The 17,653-nt window shown below is 59.0% G+C and overlaps 1 protein-coding gene across 1 annotated transcript; it reads left to right on the forward strand.

The window, feature by feature from the left end:
- Positions 1-5,293: 5,293 nt before the first annotated feature.
- On the forward strand, positions 5,294-17,230 carry MMP28 (matrix metallopeptidase 28). Its single transcript, XM_059829388.1, has 8 exons — positions 5,294-5,314; positions 8,436-8,515; positions 9,163-9,326; positions 13,239-13,460; positions 14,120-14,365; positions 14,806-14,955; positions 15,496-15,663; positions 16,836-17,230. The coding sequence occupies exons 1-8, from the start codon at positions 5,294-5,296 to the stop codon at positions 17,228-17,230; spliced, it is 1,446 nt and encodes a 481-aa protein (XP_059685371.1).
- The last annotated feature ends 423 nt before the right edge of the window (positions 17,231-17,653 follow it).

The raw sequence follows: 17,653 nt of genomic DNA on the forward strand, positions 1-17,653 counted from the left end.
CGCACAGCGGGTGGGCCCGGAGCAGCGTGCGCTCTCCGTGCGGGGGGAGCACCCGCCGCCGCCGGCGGGGCCCAGCCCTCGGCCGGGGCTGGGGCGGGCCGGGGCCGCCCCCGGGGCCGGGGCGGGGAGAGGCGAGCCGGGGCCGCGCCGCCCGGTGCCGATCCGTGCGGAGGGGAGCGGAGCGCAGCCGGCATGGGAGCGCGGGCGGGCGGGGCGCTGCGGGCCGCCCTGGCGCTGGGGCTGCTGGCGGCGGCGCAGCCCGGACCGGCCGCTCGGCAGCGGCGGGAGGCGGAGGTAGGACCGGCACCGGCACCGGCACCGGGGCGCGGGGGGGGCCGGGCCGGGCGGGGGCTGGGAGCCGCCACCCGCCGTCCTGCGCCCGGCCGTGGCGGGGTGTGCGTGTCCCGGGTGTGCCCATCCATAGGGGTGTGCCCATCCATAGGGGTGTGCCTGCCCTAGGTGTGCCCATGCCATAGGGGTGTGCCCATGCCATAGGGGTACGCATCCCATAGGGGTGTGCCCATCCCATAGCGTGTGCCCATCCCATAGGTGTGTGGCCATCCATAGGTGTGCCCATCCATAGGTGTGCCCATCCATAGGTGTGTGCCTGCCCTACATGTGCCCATCCATAGGTGTGTGCCTGCCCTACGTGTGCCCATCCATAGATGTGTCCATCCCATAGGTGTGTGCCAGTCTTAGGTGTGCCCATCCATAGGAGTGTGCCCATCCATAGGGGTGTGCCCACCCTAGGTATGCCCATGCCATAGGGGTGTGCATCCCATAGGGGTGTGCCTATCCCATAGAGGTGCGCATGCCATAGGTGTGTGCCCATCCATAGGTGTATGCCCGCCCTAGGTGTGCCCATCCCATAGGGGTGTGCCCATCCCATAGGTGTGCCCATCCATAGGTGTGTGCCTGCCCTACATGTGCCCATCCATAGGTGTGCCCATCCCATAGGGGTGTGCCCATCCCATAGGTGTGCCCATCCATAGGTATGTCCATCCCATAGGTGTGTGCCAGCCCTAGGTGTGCCCATCCCATAGGGGTGTGCCCATCCCATAGGTGTGCCCATCCATAGGTGTGTGCCTGCCCTAGGTGTGCCCATCCCATAGGGGTGTGCCCACCCCATAGGTGTGTGCATGCGCGCCCGAGGTACGTCCACAGCACAGATGCATGCCTATGAGCACCCGACACGTGTGCGTCCACACTACAGCCGTGCGCCATGGATGCCCGATGTGTGTGCATGGCACAGGCGTGCGCCTGGGGATGGTGAGGGTGGGCCCTGCGTGCCGCGGGCGTGTGCGTGCCAGCCACAGCTTTGTGCCCGTGTGCGCTGGTGGTGCATCCACGCAGGAGGTGTGTGCGCGCATGGCGCAGGCGTACGGCCGTGCCTGCTGGAGATGGGCCCGTACTATAGGTTTGTGCTTGCAGTGCCAAGGCGTGTGCCCACGCATGCTGTATGTGGAGGGGTGTCCCTACAGGTGATGTACATCTGCAAATACCCCCCCCCCCATATAGCTCTGACAACAATAGAAGTCTCGCACTAGGAAACCTTCCCATCTCCCGGCAAATCAGGATGGGACAAAAGCCAGGCTTTCCCTTATCCTGCCTCTCACCAGGGCTGTCCCCATCGCCTCTGTTTGGATTTCTTCTGTTTGTCCTCGTATCATTGTCACGCCATGCCGCCATCCGTTCCTCTTTGTTTTGGGAGGACAAGGTACGAGATTTGAACAAAGGTTCACGTTGGGAATTTTTTTTTTTTCTTGTTTAGGCATCGATCTAGTGTACGGTTGCACAGATGCTTGATTTTAAAACCTCAGCAAGTCCTGGTGGATTAATCGGGATTTTCCACATGCTCTAAGATGAAAAGTGCACATAAGTGCTCTGAGGCTTCTTTCAATGCTCAGGCTTCTTATGCTGGGAGATGCTGTTTCAAAGAGGTGATTGATATGTGTGCTTGTCCCAGTGTGCACAAACCTCAGCCCATACACCCCCCATGGCACCTGGAGAAAAATATAAATCTGCAGAATTCTTAATGCTCAGAAAATCAATAATTTAAAATTCACTTTAAAAAGAAAACCAGCTCATTGGGGGTGAGAGCTTTAAAAGGTCCGATCTGCCTTTTGATTCCTCACTGGTGACTTCTGAGAACCTTTCCCCTGAAGCCTCAGAGCAGGTCCCGGGATCGTGGCAGATCCCAGGCGAGGGGCGCTGGGCAGGGGACTTTCCTGTCTCCCTGCCTCAGTTTCCCCAGTGCGATGTGCTGCGCTGGCCAGGGACTTTGGAACAATATATACAATGGAAATGCATAGGGACTGTGGTAAGTGAGCTTGCCTAAATTGAGAGTTAATTTTGCTTTTAAGAGGAAGCTGAAATTCTCACATAACATCAAATAGTTCTAGTTACTTGTGGCTTTCAGACCACTGCCAGGCTTTGCTTCTAAAGCTTTTGTTATTGCTTTTAAAATAGCCAAAGTTATCAACACTGGGTTGTGTAAACTTAGATGCAAAAGTCTGAGAAAATGTCCAGTTGTGTTATTTTCCTGGCTCGTGCCCGTGTTTTCACTGTATTTGTATCAATTTCAGCTCCAAAAAAAAAAAAGAGAAGAGTTTGGAAATTTAATTTGAAACATCTTGTTATCTGCGGGCTCCAGATAGGAGAAGGTCCGATGCTAGATAGCATGTAGTTTGGCAGACCTGGTTTCTGGCTGGGTTGTGCTCAGGACAGCAGTTGGCTGTGCGGTAATGCCCGAGTCTCCCTGATCCCGGGGGAACTGTGTAAAATACATGGCACGTGAGACCTCACTCCGTGCTGGGAGTGAAGAGCGTGGCCGAGCGCTGGCGGTGCTAAGGACAAAGGACGATAAAGTCCCTGTAGTGATTTGTGTGAGAAGCTGCAGGTCTGTTGTGATGGGAAGAAAAAAATGGTTAGAAATTTGAGAAAAGCAGGGAATGGAAATGGAGAGCGAGACTAAGGGACTGAGACATTCTCATTTTGGATATTTTTTTTAATGTTTTTTTTCCATCCTGCCCTTCCTCTCCCTCTCTTGCAGTGGCATTTGGCCTCTGACTTTTCCCCCTCGGCAACCCAAGGGCTCACATTTAGCGTAGGCTCTGAGCCGTATTTGCGCTGAGAAACGCTCCGGTGTCCGGATGAGCTCCTTTACGGAGCGGGCAGCCAGTTGGGACGCTGGATGCCGAGCGCAGCCTGGCCGGAGCGAGGCTCTCTGGGTACCACCCAGCACATGGTGGGGTTCGGCATTTGGCTGGGACCCCCGGGTGCTCCTGCTGAAAGGGGCACCCCCACATCTTCCCTCCGATTGAAATAAGGGGAAGAAAACCTTCCTGGGAAAAATTCTTGCTATTCAGCCTCAGCAGGGCAATGCAAGGAATGGGGGAGTGGAGGAGGAGTTACTCAGGTGCCGTCACCCCTGCGAGGCACAGCTGGGCTCCGCGTGGCCCGGGAGAGCGTGTAAAACCCATGAGACCATGGCTCCGAGTCGCTGCCGATAGTGGGGATGTGGCAAGCGGTTCCAAGGCACCCCGCGGTCCCCCGGTGCGATTAACAGCCCCATGAGTCACCGCAGCGTGAACAGCCCCGCTTTCTTCCCGGCTCTCCCCCCTGAACAATCCCCATTTGTTACGGCAAATAACGCCCGCCAGGCAAGGGGCCGGCGGCTGGCAGCGGGCACGTCGCCTTCCCCAGTTCCCATCCCGATGGAGCGTTGAAGACCAAGCGTTTTGTTTCCTTTCTCTCCTTAGACATGAAAGCACAACCAGTCTGCGTGACCGAACTGGTTTGTCAGCTGCTCTGGTATCCGCAGGGGAAGGTTTGGCCAAGCCCCGTGTTTTCCTCTCTTCTCCCCAAGCGCTTTGGGTCGCATTCGGGTCGCTGCGGTGCTGCCAGAGCTGTGGCTGGGTGGTGCAGCCGGGAGCTACCGAGGGCATGGGGTGCCTGGGGTGCCGGGGCAAAGCTGCGAGCTGGTTTCAAATGCAGGCGTGATTTGTAGTAATTGCTGATGAGATATTCCTGCATTTAACGCCCAAGCAAGCAGAGCGATCTGCCAGCCCCGCGGGCAGGTAACACCAAGCCCAGTGCATTTCACGGCGTTTGTTTCCTTTCAAGCGATGCAATATTTACCATTCCTGGCCCGTAGCATCCCTTCTGTCCGGGCAGACGGGGAGGCAGGGAGCTAGCTCCGGTTCAGCATCCCAAAGATCTGGGTGACTGAAACCAGGAGGGTTTTAGTTAGCCCTGCTGCGGTCCTGGCCTGCTGCCCCTGCTTCTCAGCTACAGGAGATCAAATGTGAGAACTAAAGGAGCTTAAAAGATGCTGGGCACAGTATTTCCCCAGCTCCACATCTTCAGTGGCAAGTAGATAATTTCCAGCTAAAGGAGATTTTCAGGAGGGGCAGGTGGGAGACGAGATTCCTTCAGGACCGGATTAGGCACAGCGGGAGAGCGTCACAGCAGTGAGACGGGGCTTGGGGTTTTAATCAGCCTCCATCATTAACGTACAGAATTAGCTGACGCTTCGCTCTCTTTTCAGCGGGAGGACACCCAGGCTCTGTACTTGCTAATCTCCCTTCTTGTGTGTCTCTCTATATAATATTTATATAGATACTTATACACGCACTTAAGCAAAAGAGACACAAGGACTTTGCCTAAGGGTTTGCAACTGCAGGCAGGAATGTGGCTTGCTGGAGCGGAAAGAAATGAACCTTTTTAAATGCCTCGACATCTTCCGAAGGCAGTGCTCCGGCAGGCTGCTCCTTCTGCAGCCGTGCCAAAACGTGCTCGTCCCGGGGCTCAGCTCTCCTTGTGTCTGTGCTGGGGGGGGGAACTGAGGCTGGAAAGCCCCATGTCCGTCTCGCTGGTGAAGCGATGCAGGATGGAGCCTGGGGCTGCTGGGCGCCGGGGCCGAGGACACACCTGGGCTGGCTCGCCAGACTGCTGTCGTGTTCTGCTTAAAAACAAGAAGACCTTGGAGGTGCAGCTTGCGGTTGGAACCGCGGCACGGAACGCCTTCAGCAGGATGGGATTGCTTCCCTCCGCTGCCGGGGGATGGCGGGGAGAAATGGGGTTTGCGTCCAGGCGGAGCAGAAGGGACCACGGTCAACGGGAGCCCAGCGTGAGGCTTCTCTGATACTTCGCTGGTGGAAAGATGCCAGATGCTGAGCGCCCGGAGGGGAGTGCAGGCAGGACCGGAGCCTGCTGTCTCTGCGCTCTTGTTATCCCAGTACCCAGGGAGGGAGGTCCAATTGTATTTGCTGTTGGCCATCTTCCACCTGGGATGCCAGCAGTCGAGGGCAAGGTGTTTCCTTGGCTTTAGCTCTCAGCAGAGGTGATTTCCAGGATTGCAACCAGCTCCTCATCAGAGCCCTGAGATGGGAAGGGCCCCTCCGCCTGCGCCAAGCCATCCTCCCTCTGTCCCTGCTGCAGCCCCAAAGGCTTTTTTCTGCCCCGGCTCTGGCTCCCACCCAGCTAGATCGTCCCTCTTCTCCCTCCCTCCTGTGGAGGGGGAGCCGGGCGTATTTCATGTTAACGCTCAGCTCTTGGTTTCCGCTGTTTTTCTTTTCCCATTGTATGGAAAAGAGCATTTCCCTGTCTGGGGCAGGAGGGAGGGGGTTTTCCCAGCACGGCCAGGCTTTGCATTGCCTCTGGAGAGGTTTAATGGGCTGGTGCCAGCTTCCACCCAGCCCTACCTGGGTGGTCTCTGGGGCTGTGCAGGACACGGGCAGCGCTGGAGGGGGTCTTGAGCGCTGGTTCGGGTGCAGGGAGCCATGGCACGGGGCTCTTGGGTTCCTCTCTCGCCCTGAAAAGTCCCTGGTCCAGGGGACCTTGTATGCTCTGCTGTCTGAGAAATACCCGGCACAGTGGAGCACCAGCACATCCCTCTCCTGTAGCTCTGTGTTTCCAGGACGAACATCACCTGGAGCTCACCATAACCGCATCTAGAAGACGTCATAAAATATCTCCTGGTGGTTTTGCAGCCCGAGAGCTGGTGCCTGTGCGCGAGAACCTCAACGTGACACGGGTCAGAAACTACAGGGAAAATGCCGCTTTGGTTGGACTTGCAAAGCTCAAGGAGATCTGGGCAGGAATACTAAAGCCAGTATCCTCGGTGCCATTCAAGAGCAGCTGCTGTGATAGCTGTTGCTTTTTTGCCATGCCCCCTGACTTGTCCAGATGGGGTTTCAAGCATTCGTGAGATCATGGTGGGGAAAAAACATTTTCATGCTTTAAGAATGGGATTGGGTTAGGTTACAGGAGAGGAAACAGCTTCAAGTTGTTATGTTTTAGATGCTGAGTGAAAGCAAAATTGTGGTAGAAAAGGTTTAGAGTGTGCCATGGTTTTGAGACCCAGGACTTTCTGCCTGGGTGCTTTACAGCTCACATTTATCTGCGGAGATGTAAGCAGTGGGGATTATCACCCTGCATCCATATATGTAGCTGGCGATTTTCTAATTCTGGAGGAGAACATTATAAAAACACAACATCTGAGGAAGGTGGCCAGATACCTTCTCTCCAGACTACTCTCTTAGGGCTACAAACCCTCCCTGCCACCCTGTCCTCGTGAGGCTCCCCCGTCCCGTACCCTCCTCCCCTGCGTGAACGTGCCGAGTCGCTGCTGTATTTTGCCTCCTGGTGCCCATGTAAAGGGGCGAGTTATCCCCGTAGGGCTGGGGAAATGGCACGTCCAGGCTACACGGTCCATCCCCAGGCAGAGAAGCTGCGGCTTCGCCCAGCAGACAAACTGATGCTCTTGCCCGCCGGCGCGGCTCTTACTCATACCTGATTTATCCTGACTCACCGGGACTGGCTGTGCCATGTCTGGGTGACTCCAGCCACGCTCGGGCTTCTACTGCTGCAGCCCGATGCTGCTGCAAGATGCTGCTACCTCCAGCTGAGGTAGGCAGCTGGTAAATGTGTTTGCGGGGAAACGGGGCCAAATTTTTTGGCTGGGGCTAGATGAAGAGCGTGTCCCGGCAGGAAGCCGTGCCGGTCCTTGCTGCACTGCAGCCGGAGGGTGATCCTCCACGTAGAAGGGGTGTAAAGGAGGAGATCGATTCCACGGCTGGAGGAGATGAGGTTGGGAAAGAAGGTAGGGAGGGCTTCCAAAGGGGCGAGCAGCAGACAGAGAGCACGTGGAAGGTGCCTGCCCTGCCCATGGGGAGGTGGCACGCGCAGAGGATGACGTGTTTGGGGATGACGTGAAGATGACTGTTAATGGCCAGCGGAGGGTTTGGGCAGGAGGAGGAGAGGGAGAGGCCCTCTGCCATATCCAGAAACCGTTCCCGCTCCCCAGCAGCCGCCCGGCAAAGTGCAGCCAGCTCGGTGCTGCCCGTGCCCAGGAGGGATGCTGCCGCCTCGGCGGGGGCGCAGGGGGGGATTCAGTCGCCCATCGGAGGTGGACGGTCAGGAGTAGCATCGAGTGCAGGTTAACACCAACCCCCTTCTTCTCCCTGCCCTCCCGCCCAGCAGTACCCCCCCAGATGAGCAGGGAGGGAAGAGGCTTTAAAAGCACGAGGCTCTGCAGGAGGCAGCAGCCGTGCCGTCCCGGGACAGTCCATAGCAGTCCCGGTGCTCAGCCCACCTCTCCGTTGGGATGCGGGAGACGAAGAATCCGCTTTCACTTTTTATTCCTCATTACTTTAACTCCGATTCTGTTGCACTAACAGGATGCTGGGCGGCTTGTTTGTCTCATGCAGACATCCCCAGCGGCGGGGAAGGCGGGTGTGGAGCATTCCTGCGACCGTGGCTGTTAACTTCTCCGAAAGCTGCGGGCACAGGCTGGGCAGAGGAAAGCCGTTTATTTTCTTTAATGTGCAATTTATGTGTTGGAGCAAGTTCAGAGCGACAGTCTGGGTCCATGTAAATGGCCGATAAGAAGAAGAATGGTTTGGCAGAGCAGATTGCCCCCGGAGTGTCTCCGCTTTGCAGCAGCACATCCTGCGCGGGGATGGGGGGAGGCTGCAGCCTGACCCCAACTCACCCCACCCTACTCGTGTCCACAGCACTTTAGCCTTTATTTTAATCATTGCCTCGATCCATCCGAGGTGATTAGAGTGGGTTTGGTAGCCTCTGGCTGCGGATGACATGGCAGCAGTGGTTTTTTGATCTGTTGATAGCAATGTTTCCTCCTACGCCTCCATCGTGTCGTGGCCAAAAACCCAAGAGCCATCAAAAATGACGGGCTTAGTCGAGGTTTTCCCAAGTCCCGTAACGCAAACGTACAGACCAGATTGGCTTGGCACCCGCAGGAGGTGCGGCTGCTTGGGGTGCAGAGGTCTCAGGAAAAAAATAACTGGGCATTTCTGCACAGCCCTGGGTTTGCTGCACTGTTTCCCATCGCATCTCCTCCTTCCCCCCCCTCCCGCCTCCCAAGCCAACGCCTGCTCTGAGCTGCGGCTCTCCCATGTCTCTTCTTGCAGCTGTTCCTGGAGAAATACGGCTACTTCGGTGAGCCGGGGGCCGGCACGCACAGCCCCGCCGAGTTCACGGAGGCGGTGAGGTATGAGCCTTTTATTTAAAACCACCGCAGAAATGCAGCAACTCCAGCTGTGTGGGAGCTGCCGGTGCTTGGGGGGTCTTTTTGCAGCCGGGGGCTCTCTCTCACATGGTCTGAGGATAAAGCACAACTGGTCCTTTTTGGAAACACCGGTCCGTGCCCAGCTCCCGCAGCTGGCTGCTGGCAGCCCGGTGCCTCGCTGCGCTGCTTTATTTGCCTTTTATGGCCCGGTGCTTCCCTTACAATAATATCTGCGGCGAGGCCGAGGTTGGGGACGGCTGGGAGATGTCAGGGGGCTGAGCTGACAGTCCCTGCTCGGACTTCTGTCGAGATCACATTGGCTCTGGGAGCATCCCTGGCCTGACCCTGGGCAAAGCCAAGTGCAAAGTCAAACAACTGGGGTTAAAAACTGGGAAAGGCATTTTTTAGGCTCCCCCGTCTACTTTTGCCCTGTTAGGAGATGGCTCACTGGTCAGATGGGGTTGCAGAGGCAAATTCTTCTTGTTTTATCACCTGGATGCATTCCTGATGGCGGGGCATGAAGCTTGCTGGGTGAAAGCCCTGGCTCAGGTCAAACACCCGGCACAAACACAACCGAAACCCCTGTGGGGGTCTGGGTGTGGGTGCTGATGTCTCCCTTCCTTTTCCAGGGACTTCCAGCGGGTGACCCACCTCCCGCTCAGCGGGGTCCTGGATGCCCCCACGCTCCATCAGATGGCTCTGCCGCGGTGCGGCACGGGTGACGGGGAGAGCCGCACCGCCTGGGCACGCCGGGCATCTGCCGCCCGGCGCCACAGGCGCACCACGCAGCACGGTGAGCATCAACACCGGGGGGGCCCAGTGGGGTTTGGCTTTCTGGGGTGCTGGGAGTCCAACTCTTCCATCCTGGCTCCCGGAGATGCTGCCGTGGCCGGGAGGTGCAGCCCCGCTGGCACGGCGTCTATCCCTGCAGAGCTTGGGCTTTGCACCACTTTATTTTTAAACCGCTTTATTTTCAGATGTTCTGTATGACTTGATGTCAGTAGTGATTAGAGAGATACAACTCCCACTCACGGGGAAATTCGGCTCTCCGGGGTGGTTTTACTGCTGTCGAGGGAGCCAGGACATCTCCGAAGGAGCTATCAGGTCACCGTGGCCCCATGGTGGCATGATCCGGCGGGCAGGAGCTGGCACGCAGTGAAGTTATCTCCAGGCTCTGCTGAGCTTTGAGACTTCTGATGTGTGTTAGTCACTCGGGAGTAACCACAAAACCTGCCGGTGCTGCCTGGCCACGGGGAGTTCTTTCACCCACATTAAGGGGTTTACCTCTGCTCCAAGCAACCTCTCTTGCTCCTGTGTGTCCAGGATTGGGCCTCTTGTCTCATGAGCTGCCTCCTGGGCTTGTGGATGAGTAACTGAATTCCTAGAGAGCAAGAGGCCTGGGACCAGCTGCGCTTAGGACATGGGAAAAATGAAGGCAAGATTAAGAAAGGGCTCTGTGCCATGTCAGGCTGTCTCTGCATCTGGCAGGGTTGGCGATGGATGGCCCCAGGAGACAGCCCCATCGTCCTCCTCCTGCCTCTGGCTTTCCTTCCCAAACCCTGACATGCAGCATCGCCCTCGCAGGCACCATCCTGGGCAGAGGGTCTGCGGTGCCCCGGGCAGGAGGGCAACGAGGCAGAGCGGGGAAGGGCATGCAGCAGGAGATGGGCGAACAGACGCAGCCTATGCCCTGTGGCTCATGGGGCTCCTTTTTGTGGATCGTGGTCCGTGGGTGGGTGGCCGGAGACGCCCAGCGGCTCTGAGCCCATGGGCGGGGAAGGGCTCTGTGTGGCACCAGTTATTGCGCCGGTGGTCTGGTGCCGGCAGATCCCCCGTGGCAGCAAGCCGGGGTGCAGCCAGCAGCAACACCAGCGGGGATGGGAACCAATGCCGTATCGGTGCCCGCAGGCTGGAGGGGAGGGAGGGGTTGCCGGCACGGCTGGCGGCACCGGCCAGGAAGGCTTTGTGCTAAGTTGGCTGTTTATCCTACTTGAAGCAGGAAGCCGCTGCAGCTGAGCCAGCAAAGTGCTTTGTTATCCACCCCTCTCCCAGCAGGAGCTTCGCTGGGCAGCCGCCATGTCCGTCATCCCGCCGGCTTCGGGCATACTTGTACTCCGGTGCGGGGGCAAAAGCCAACCCTGGTTGAGCTTTGGCCCCCAGCTGGGTTAGCCTGGCGGCGGTGGCCAGCGCGGGGCTGGGGAGGGTGTCCGTCCCTCCCGCTGCTCCTGGGTTCGGTCCCAGCCCAGCGGTGGAGATGGGCTCCCTGCCATGAGATGGGGTCCGGCACATCCGCCCCTCTCTGCACCTCTAAAGAAAACCTCCCCTCTGCAGTCAAAGCCCAAGGCTTTCTGCTCTCTGGGAAGGTCTGGGGACAGGTCCTGTTTGCCTCCAGAAAGGAACAGGGTTTGGAAATCAGGGTCTGCAGTGGAGGGTGCCGGGAAGAGGCTTTTCTTCTAGTTGCCTTGCTGGGCTTTACCAGGCACCGGAGCTGACCAGCAGGTCCTTGGCCAGATGGCATGTCGGGCGGTGTCATCCTGGATTTCCCCTTGGGGAACTCCCTGCCTACTACTGTCCTGGGCTCAAGAGCTGCATGCAGCACCCAGCCCTCCTTTTCCCGAGAGCCAGTTGCCTTTGCCTCGCCCAGCCCTGCCCGCTGGTGCCATCCATCCTCCTCTGGTGGGAGATGCTCTGGCTGGAGCCTCCTGCCCCTGCCCGCTGGTGCCATGCATCCTTCTCTGCCGGGAGATGCTCTGCCCCCGTGGAGGGACGGGCAGGTTTCCAGGGCTTTTATCTTAGGGCTGCAGCCATCCAGGCAGGCTTTTAGCCTCTGCCACGCAGGGTTTGCCCTGGGCACTGGAACGCGTAGCCCTGTCACTTTTGAGTTGGAGGCTGTTGTTGCGCTGACGAGCAGGGGGGGGCTGGTTTGGCCCCCGGGAGGGTGACCAGCTGGCCCGGAGCCTCCCCTGCCGTGGGCTGCTTGGAAACTGGGGAGAAGGAAGCAGAGCTGGGATGGGATGTCTGCCAGCTTTGCCGAGCGGCTTGGCTCAGACCCATGACAGCGAGCCCCGGCGTGCTGCCGGCTCCGTTCCCCCTGTTTCCCCGCACATCTGGAGCAGGCGCAGTTGCTGGAGGTCTGTTGCTGCTCCCACGCCTTGGCACCGGCTCTGGCACCCGCATCTTTCCAGCGCGGCCCCACGGCTTCTCTCCCAGTCCCAGATGCCCCCGGCTAGACATAATTGTGGGGCCCCGGGGTCCCCACAGCTGCCAAGGGGTGCTGGAGGAGGAGGAGGGGGTGTGATGCTGCGCAGCAGCTTCAGGAACACACATCTTTGCACCCCTGAATGGTGGGAGGAGGGTGAGGAGCTTAAGGGGACCTCACAGACTTGTCCTCTTTGTCATTGTCACCGTCTGCCCCAGTGGCATCGGGGCTGTGTCCCCCCCAAAAGAGCTTCTAAGGAAGTCATGGGCAGCAAGATCCTCAGTGCTGGTAAAACGGGGCTTTTAAAAAGAAGGGTGAGCAGTGGTGTGTCCTTGCTGGGATATCCCCAACTGGGTTTCCAGGCAACAACTTCTGCAGGTAGAAATGATCAGGGTGCCCTTAAAAATGGTGAAAAGACAGCCCTGACCACTGAGGAGCTGGCCTCCTTTTCCTTGCCTTGTCTCGGCATCTGCCCTGTTCAAATTACTGGGGGGGGGGAGAGAAAAGACATCTCCTAAAAAACCAGACAAGGCTGGGACTTAGGGAGGGAGTTAAGGGGAGACAGGGAGCAGCCCCCTCTCGCCAAGGGAGCTCTGGGTGCCGGGGAACACACACCTCCCGTGGCCCCCCCCAGTTTTGGTGTCACTGCAGCATCCGGGCTTGTTGCAGAGGGAGCAGAGGCACCGCAGGGACCAGCCGCAGGGCTCTGCTGCAGCTCCCCTGGTAGAAACAGGCACTTCCCTCCCTGCCTGTGCTTGCCGGCCAGCTGGGTGAAGCCCTGGATGTCTCCGGGGTCTCTGGGCATGTGATGGAGATCAGCATCTGCTGTTACGGCAGTCAGTACCGTTCCTTCCTGGGGATGCGTTTCAAACCCGACTGTTCTCCCGCTGAGGATCAGCTCTTTTTTCCCTCTGGCTGGTGCCCAGCTCTTGGCAAATCTGCCTTTACCAGGCTGCAATCCCACTTCCCCATCCCCGCAGCCCCATTGTGCCCCCAAGGTGCTGCCGGGAGCCCCTTCCCACTACTTTTGCCTTTCAGCCACTTGATTTTGGAGGGGGCTTTGCTTCCCCTCCGCTGAAAGCCAGTCCTTGGGCTACATCTTCTTCTGGGCATGAAGCTGGCATCAGGCAGGAGACCTGCAGGTCAGGGACCCGTGCTGGATTTGGCCCTGGAACGACGAGACGAGGGAGGGGTTCAAACTGGGTGCCCCAGCTTCTCCTCAAACAGGTCTTGGCCCCTCTCTTAGGGTTTGATTGCAGCTGCAACCTTGGGAATCTCTGGGTGGGATCTAGTAGTGGCACCTTCAGAGGGATTGAATGGGTCAGATCCTGCTGCTGGTGCAGGGTGCCGAGGCGGCTGGTGGGACACCCACGTTGACTTTCAGCTTCGGCTTGGGAAAGCCATGGCATTTCCCAGCACCTGGAAGCTTTCCCCCACCCGAGCAGCCCCTGGGTGGAAGAACAAGTCCAAGTCCCCATCGCTGTGCTGAGCTTGCCCCTCTTGCAGGCGGGAGGTGGTACAAGCGGCACCTGACCTACCGGGTGGTGAACTGGCCCTCCTACCTGCCGCAGCACGAGGTGCGCCTGGCCGTGAAAGCTGCCTTCGAGCTCTGGAGCAACGTGTCCTCGCTGGTGTTTTGGGAGGCGCGGGACGGCCCCGCTGACATCCGCCTGACCTTCTTCCACGGGGACCACAACGACGGACTTAACAATGCCTTCGATGGACCAGGTGCTGGTCGCTTCCCCCTCGTAAGCTTCTCTTTTACAACGTGGGCTCTTCCCCGGCAGGGAGGAGGGCTGGGGTGGCGGTGGGCTGGGGGTGATGGAGGCGAGGCTCTGCCCCAGCAGACCCTCTAGCCAAGGATGCCTCCCAGTTTGCACCAGTTTGCTTTCTGATTTGGGGTCCTCGCTCCCAACTCTGCAGCTGGCAGCTGGAGGTCTGCCAGCGAGGCGGCTGAGATGCTCATTCTAGGATCATGCTGATGGCCTTTGAGGAGCACTCCCCACCCTGACAGCATCCTCCAAACCTGAGCTCATTCTTTCCAGCTGAGCCTTTCTGCACAGTGCTATCGGACCACGCTCACTTTTTCTCTCTTCTTGAGCCTTTGCCTGGCATGGGTCACTGCGGTGGCTTCAGTCCCCGGGGCAAGAAACCAAACGCATGAACCACAGCGCAGACAAACCCACCCTGTGCTCAGGAGCACAAGGCAGAACTGGCTTGGGCTGCACCCGCTGTGGGAAGCTGCTCTTCTTTCTCACGAGACCTCCCAAAGAGCTAAAATTGATGCATATTTAAGCAAACCAGAGCTGCATGTGCCCCCCTGCCCCTCGGCTTGTGGCTGAGGTCCTCTCCTGCCCCACGGTCCCTGATGGCTCTTGTGTCCCCAGGAGGTGCCCTGGCTCATGCCTTCTTCCCCCAGCGCGGAGAAGCCCACTTCGACAGCGCCGAGCGCTGGTCCCTGCACAGCGGCAAAGGGCGTAACCTCTTCGTTGTGGTGGCACACGAGGTCGGCCACACGCTGGGGCTGGAGCACTCCCCCGTCAAGAGCGCCCTGATGTCTCCCTACTACAAGAAGCTCAGCAAGGATTTTGTCCTCAGCTGGGATGACATCTTGGCCATCCAGAACTTGTATGGTGAGCCTGGCTTCCCTCAGCATCCCTTGGTTCCTCCGGGGCTGTTCCCTGGGATGGAGAGCGAGGAGTGGGGATAGGAGCAGGTCTCTGCAAGGGGAGAGGACTACGTGCAGGGGTCATGCTGGGGATGGGCCCCGTCCCTTTGCGGTTGGGGAGGAAGGTGCTTTAGAGCATGTGGGATGGGTACCAGGTTCTCCAGGGCAGGGAAGGTTGGGCTTGCTGCCCACTTGTTTGCAACCAGGGAAATGCTGGTGTGTGTTTTTTGGGGGTACCAAGGGGTCTTTGCCACCACTGTATAGAGGGGGACAGGAACCAGGCAGTGGGACAAGGAGTGTTTGGAGCCCTGGGATGGCGCCCCAGCCCTGTGCTCATGCCATGCTCTGGGGAAAGCCGTTTCCCTGCCCCTTCTCTGCGACTCACTGCTCCCTGCTCCATCCCAGGGAAGCCCTCCAAGGGCTCAGCCATCCAGCTCCCGGGAAAGGTCTTCACTCACTTCCAGGACTGGAACGCGGACCTTTATGGCGGGGACCGGCAGCAGAGGAGCCTCAGCGCCTATTACTGCCACTCCTTCTTCGATGCCATAACTGCTGGTGGGTGTTGGTCGGTGCAGCCCTCTCCCAAAACATGCACCCCTCCCTACACCTTGCCCCAGCGCTGCAGCAGCCTGTTTCTGCTCTGATAAGCTCCAGCGATGGGAAAGGTGGGTTTGGCTGGTCCGCAGCCCCGTATGTGCTCCCGGGGCTGGTGGCATCACCGATGCACATCACTGCCGCAGAGTGGAGCATCTTGAGGACACAACGATGGCTTGGTGTATTGGGAGAGGGAAAAACGTTCTAAAACTTGGGCCGTGGCAAGGGTTATTTGCTGCAGGAGCTCAACTGTGAAAGACGAGCCTTGAGAGGGAGCTGTGGTCAGCTTTTATCCTCTCCAGGCTGGAGTGGAGGCAAAGAATTATGAAAGCTGAGGGGGCAGCTGGAAAGGCAGGAGGGAGCCTCCAAAACCCGAGCATCCCTGAAGCACTGCGGAGCTGCGCGGGGAGGAGAGGGGAACCGGGGAGCAGTGGCTGGGAGGTGGGATGAGGCTTCTTGCCTCTCGCCCGGGACCCCCTCACTCCTCCCTCTGCCCTGCAGACGCGGATCACAACCTCTACATCTTCAAGGGCAGCCACTACTGGGTGGTGCCGGCCCGCGGCAATGCCAGCGACCCGCAGCCCCTGCAGACGCGCTGGCCTGGCCTCCCTGCCGGCATCGACGCCTGCGCCTGGTCCCAGCTCAGCAAGAAGTTTTACTTCTTCAAAGGTAGGTGAGGCATGGGCGGGAGAGCTCCCCTCGGGGCTGCCACTGCTCCCGCCTGGGTCTGGCTGGAGCACCTTCTCCTGCCCATGTCCCCTGTCCCCTCCCGCTGGTCCCATCCCGGGACTGAGCTGGGGCATCACTGGGTCTGCGTGTGCAAAAACCCGCAGGAGCCATGGGCTTGGTGCCTACCATGGATTAACTATATGGCCTTGGGCGTATCGCCCTGGCAGCCTGCATCACCCCCTCGTGCCTCAGTTTCCCCTTTAACGCATTCAGGAGAGCAGCGCTCACCTGTGTTTGAAAATAAAACCAGCTGCATCAAACCCTTTGGGGTCCCTGGGAGAAAACACTTCCCAAAGATGTGTGGCCGCAGGGGAGCTGAGATGAGTGCGGCATTTTCATGGTGCATGTGGTTCCCTGCACCGTGCCGGGGGCTGAGCTGCCAGGGGAAGCTGAAATGCCATCTGCAAGCTGCCCGGCAGCACGCTGCAGCCGGATGGGTAGAGGAAGGTCAAATCAGGCAGCCCGGCTGCCAGGGTCAGCCCCAACTTTTAATGGAAACCAGTCACCGGCTCATCAGAAAGGGGGCTTTGTTGCTGCGGCTGGGTGAGAGCCAAAAGCCCCTCTCCCTCCCCAGCCTTCGGCTGCTCCCTCCCTCCCCCGGGGCTGGGTCAGGCCATCGCTTGTGAGCAGAATGGGGCTTTTGTCTGACTGCTTTGTGGGGACACGGCTCTGCAGGGACACGGCTCTCCAGGGACGGCCGAGCCCTTGGCCCCGATTGCAATTCCTGCTGCTCCAGTCCTGGTCTTGGTTGTCCTGGCCCCAGAGGGGTCTGGGTCCGTCTGTCCCACTCGCTGTGCTGGAATAGGAGGGAGGTTTGCAAGGAAGCAGCATGGGCTAACGGGTGGCGTTGGTGGCCTTGCTCTGTCCCTGGTGCTCCCTTTCCGTGCCTTCAAGCCCCTGACCTACCGTGCCTCAGTTTCCCCTCCCCAGCCTGCTCCATGGGGAAGCCCTGTGGCGGTGCCAGTTCCTCCATACAGCGGGATGGATGTCGCGGACGCATGTCTCAGGCTGCAGTGCTGGCCCCGTGGCCGAGTCCTCCCGCGTCTCCTGGAGCTGGTCCTGCGATGGGCCCTGTTGGGGTGGGCTCTAACCCCTCTCCCTGCTCTTCCCAGGTGGCCGATGCTGGTGCTACACGGGCTCCACCTTGGAGGCAGGTTTCCCCCAGAAATGCAGTGCCCACGGCCTCCCGCGGCACCCCGACACCGCGCTCTACTTCCAGCAGCTCCGGCGCCTGGTCCTCTTCAAAGGACCCAAGTACTTCGTGGTGAGCGAGGAGACCCTCAGCGTGGAGCCCTACTACCCCCGCAGCCTGCAGGACTGGGAGGGCTTGCCCCCCGGCACGGCGGGCGCCATCACCCACCGCGACGGCTTTGTCTACTTCTTTCGGGATGACCAGTACTGGCAATTTGACCGGGCAAAGCTGCAAGTGGTGGCCATTGGCAAATGGGCCAGTCAGCTGCCCTGGATGGGCTGCTGGGATGCAAACGGTGGGCAGGTCCTCTTCTGAGCAGAGTGTGCCGGGACAAAGTGGGGGGGGGGGCTGAATCCCACCTCACTCGCCGCTGCCCGGATCCCTCTTTATTTGACTCTGGATTCTTGTCCGGGAACAGTTCAGCAGGGTCAGGGCTGCCCGCGGACGGCTGGAGCCGTGGGTTGGTGGAGCGGTGCCCCGGCGCAGCGGGGATGCAGCCGGGACGGGGCAGCCATCGACCAAGGTGGGTCTGCCATGGCCAGGTGGGCTGGAAGCTTTGGGAGACAACATTTTTTTAAAAAAGACCACAAAAAAAGGAATAAGCCATGGAAACTGCAAACAGACCCATTTCTGCAAACTTTCAGAATATTGTTACACATTTCTTTCAAACTGGGACCGGGGTTTGTTGATACTTTAGCTGTCGTTTTCCCGTCATCTGGCAGAGAAGTGCCTCACCAT

This window comes from Gavia stellata, chromosome 25 (assembly GCF_030936135.1).
Source record: "Gavia stellata isolate bGavSte3 chromosome 25, bGavSte3.hap2, whole genome shotgun sequence".
Lineage (NCBI taxonomy): Eukaryota > Metazoa > Chordata > Aves > Gaviiformes > Gaviidae > Gavia > Gavia stellata.